General features: G+C 34.3%; 1 protein-coding gene across 1 annotated transcript; it reads right to left on the reverse strand.

Annotated features, from left to right (window-relative positions):
• Positions 1–229: 229 nt before the first annotated feature.
• Positions 230–2999, reverse strand: LOC120210779 (sec14 cytosolic factor-like). The gene is made up of 6 exons (XM_039209455.1): positions 2823–2999; positions 2459–2714; positions 1816–1852; positions 1554–1671; positions 991–1101; positions 230–506 (listed from the first exon to the last, which is right to left on the reverse strand). The coding sequence occupies exons 1-6, from the start codon at positions 2892–2894 to the stop codon at positions 429–431; spliced, it is 672 nt and encodes a 223-aa protein (XP_039065386.1). The 5' UTR covers positions 2895–2999; the 3' UTR covers positions 230–428.
• Positions 3000–4215: the final 1216 nt, after the last annotated feature.

Genomic DNA, 4215 nt, shown 5'->3' on the forward strand with positions numbered 1-4215 from the left:
GAATGTATACTCTATAAAAGTAAAATAGAACAAACAAGAAAACATAAACCTTTTGGCAGATTGAAATATAATATGATATTAATGAAAGAAAGAAATATAATATGATATGATAATATATATGGGATAAGGTAATTGGTTGAATGACATGATATTTCCTTCAATGAAAGGTCCTAAGCTTAACACAAAATATAATCGGATTAGGGGTGCATCAATGACAGCAACCTTGACCGGTTGAAGGTTCAAGCTTATTAACACCTTCAATGGCAGCCACAGAGTTAACTAATCTCGATCATGTTGAAATGCTTCAATGAGTTTTGAGTTAAAAGCAAACACTTGATGGCCTGTAAGTTTTGGTGTCGGAGGATCGATCAACCCTCCAATGGGGGAACTTCTACATCTTGGATAGCTCTCAGGTTCGCCTTGCCACTTTACTTGATCGGCACAGCTTCTTCACCTGTCTCCTCTATGAAGGTTTTCTTATCATCTTCATTGGTCAGAATTACAATCTGTATTCACTGTGTTGTCAAACTGGTGCATTTAACATAATGTTTTTACTATTAACATTAAAAGAGTGCTACGAAGAAATGAAACCGTAGCTCGATATGAATCAATCGAACTAAGATTCAGTTAAAAGGATCGCGAATGTTGGGATTCAAATCCCATACCTGCTAGATGGAAGCATTCAAAAATGAATGTATGAACCACTTAAGCTATGTTCTGAACTCCCTAAAGAGTACTATCAGCATTCACTGTGTTGTCAAACTATTGCATTTAACATAATGTTTTTACTATTAAATAACATTAAGAGAGTACTATGAACAAACGAAACCGTAGCTCGACATGAATCAATCGAAGTAAGATTCAGTTTAAAAGGATTGTGAATGGCAGGATTCAAATCCCATACATGCTAAATGCAAGCATTTAAAAATGGATGTATGAACCACTTAAGCTATGTTCTGCATTCCCTAAAGAAGATACAATAGCGAGTACCTTTGCAAGTGTTGCTTTCTCAATGAAGCTAGAAACCATCCGCCAAACACTAACAAAAAACCGCGGCATGTTCACAACGTAGCACTTTTCCAAGCGCTCAGGGAAATATGCCTGCATTTAGTGAAGGTTAACACCAACGACGAAGCAGCGAAGAAAATCGCAGTGAAGATTACCATGTCGAATAAGCGTATCAAGAACATTTTCAAACATGGTATAGAGCTATGATCTTCCAACTCAGATACACATAGCCTTGTCAGAAAAATACACATACCCTAACATACAAATAAGTAACATAAGTTAAACCTATGGAAGTAAAAGAAGTTTCCATGGAGTCTAAACTCAGATTGTTTATGCATTTCTTAAGGATATGTAATATTCATTGAGGGATGACAGGGGTAAACAACAAAACTATTAAAACAATTATATAGATTGCCATTGCCTTCAGCAGAACTTGACAAGCTGCTCTCTTTTAATGTTTACCAACCTAATCTGCTTCTGTGTGTCTTATATAAGCCACATAAAGCAATGTTCTTTTGAACATGTTTCAGAAAAGCATACACTACCTGTAAGAACTGAAATCCAGTTATCAGTCCCCGTGCATCGACATTTTTGTATGTAATGTTTTGAAAATCAAGAACGCCTATCAACTTCTCGTCTCCGATTTCTCTTCCTTTCACGCTACTGAAATCGAAACAACTCGAGTCAATAATATAATAATAAAAAAGCAGATTAACAATATCAAAATTGTGTAAACACGAGTCTTTGGATCTTGTATCTCAAAAAAAATTCCTTTGTTTTTGTTTTTCTTTACTATCAGAAGACTACCTTGCTATGGTTTTGTCTAGCAGATAAACCACGAACTCTGCATCAAGAGATACACAAAAGGAGATGTAAAAGAGTAAATTTTGCAAGATAAAAAGGAAACTTGCTTGCTACAAAAGAATAAAATCATAAACTTAAGTGTAGTATTTCCTAATTTAATAATAATTCATGAAGTTCATGTGCAAATACAAAAATACTTTAAAGCACCACAGTTTCAACTGTGACATTTATGAGCTGTCAAATTATAAAAATAAAAATAAATAAACAATATACAAGATTAAAAAAGTTTTAGACCCCAGATTAATGTGGCTTCCCCCATCATGTCCCACCTTTATTTCAGGCAAGGTTGATCATAATTCTACGTAGGGACGGACGGTTGCAAAATTTTGTATTAGGTGGACGAACCTAAGAGTGAAAACTGATTATCAACTGAAAATACAAAGAAAATATCTAAATTATAGGCTAATTTAAAATTTTCAGCACCCACTGTCCCGCCAACTCCTCCCTCTGTCCATCCATGATTCTACCTTACGAATGAATTATAGGCAATATTTTTCTTTCCTCATAGAGAAAAGTAAATTATAAGGAAAATTGAACAAATATGATAAAGAACAGCGAAAGCAGTGAGATTAGGCTAAGTAATTACTCTTGAACTGGAGATGGTCCTTGGGTGGATAATGCTTGCAAGCTTGGACAATCATGACTGGATATCCTGATTTTGAAAGACCTTGCAAATAAATCTTTTTAGCTTCTAATTGATCAGGCACTTCAGATTCTGTAATGAACCCATTAGGAACTAAAGAAGACCTCCATTTCAGCCACTGGACAAACATCTTCGAAGCTTTATCTGTATCCATTGATCTTGCGATCAAGAACCTCATGAGCGTGGGATCCCCATATATCTAAAACAACAACAACAACAACAAAAAAGGGTAAAAAAAACACTGAATCGAAGTATATAAATATTACCATTTCAGTCACAAAAGGGTAGTGATTAACTGATTATGTACCTCTGTTGAAAACCCAAGTTTCTCAACTAATTTCCTCATCTGGGTCAGCTCAAGTTCATGGCTTTTCTCCATTTTAGATCAAAAGCAAACTGCTTTGGCTTGTTGGAGACAAAAAGAAAGGGGAAAAAGGAGAAGTTGATGATACAATAGAAGAAAAACAAGTGAGAAGTAGATGACAGAGAGAATAGGCTGTGACAATGTGGAAAAAAAGCTAAGAGTGATATAGGGAAATGGTTGGCTGTTGCTTATGGAGTTTTCGTTCCATTTTCAAGAAATTCAAGTTAAATTAATTTTTCAATTTAAATAGAGCTTTAAAAATTATATATATATATATATTACAATTAAATTAAACAAAATAGTTTTATTAACATTTTTATTTTTGTATTAAACTGATATTAAGTTAAATTTAGTAATATCATTTAATGCTGTAAACTAATCTTATTTAATGAATTATTAAAATATAGATAGAAGCTGGGGAGGTTCGTTCATGAATTAATTTGATAATGTAGGTGGCCCCTTCAAAATATCGGCAGATCTTTAAATTCAAAGTCAAAAGCCCTATAAATGGCAGTATTTTCTTCTAGAGATAATAAATACAAGACGTAGAGTTTAAATTCTAATAGTTATCTTTTATATTTTTATTACTTTTAATTTAAATTAGGTATATCTTTACTTATATTTCAATAACATCTTATTAAATATTAATTTAAATTATAATTGATAATATTCAATTAAATTTTATTGGTTAGAAATGATTTTTTGTTGAATACTAAGAGAAAAAAACTAAGCTCTACTAGATGTCCTCCACAGCTTCCGTCTCGACATGCGTCACGAACCTCCATGGGTGGTTCCTCGAATATGTGGGTCTTGAAATAGCGTCTTCATGCTAGCTTTGCCATACCATCAGCCACTACGTTGCATCCTCTGGGAGCATACTGGAATTGTAGTTGTCATTCTCTTTGAATAAGATTGGTGGTGTGTGGCACTATCGATGATGCCTCCCTCGATCTCGGTCCCTAGTCGATTGCAGAAGGGTTGTCTTGCTATCCGTTTCGATCAAAATCATCCTCAAATTCATCTCTCATGCTATACGTAGTCCTCCAAGATACGTCATAGTTACACATCAAGGCTTGAGTGTTAAGGAATAGGTTTTGCATGTTTTTCATGCATTACATGTTTCTGTTAAGAGTTAGTTTCAAGGTTGTTAGGGCTGTTACATTTGTCCCACTAATGACCTTAGCTGGAAGTTTAGTGTAAATACGTGTATTTGTAATTGTCGTAACCGGTTTTCGTCCGGGCACGAAATTTTTTTTACTTGGCGGGAAAAGTGATATGAATAAATAAAATAATTTGAGAGTCGCCATCGGCCTTTTAGGTCAGGTAGGTCGAATAC

The sequence above is a fragment of the Hibiscus syriacus genome, unplaced genomic scaffold (genome assembly GCF_006381635.1).
Source record: "Hibiscus syriacus cultivar Baekdansim isolate YM2019G1 unplaced genomic scaffold, ASM638163v2 tig00109936_pilon, whole genome shotgun sequence".
Taxonomy (NCBI): domain Eukaryota; kingdom Viridiplantae; phylum Streptophyta; class Magnoliopsida; order Malvales; family Malvaceae; genus Hibiscus; species Hibiscus syriacus.

Coding starts and splice junctions, on each gene's coding strand:
- LOC120210779 (XM_039209455.1), bottom strand. CDS start 2,894: ATGGAGAAAAGCCATGAACTTGAGCTGACCCAGATGAGGAAATTAGTT. Junction 1,853..2,458: donor GGACCATCTCCAGTTCAAGA/GTAATTACTTAG, acceptor CTCTTGATGCAG/AGTTCGTGGTTTATCTGCTA. Junction 1,672..1,815: donor CTAGACAAAACCATAGCAAG/GTAGTCTTCTGA, acceptor TTTCGATTTCAG/TAGCGTGAAAGGAAGAGAAA.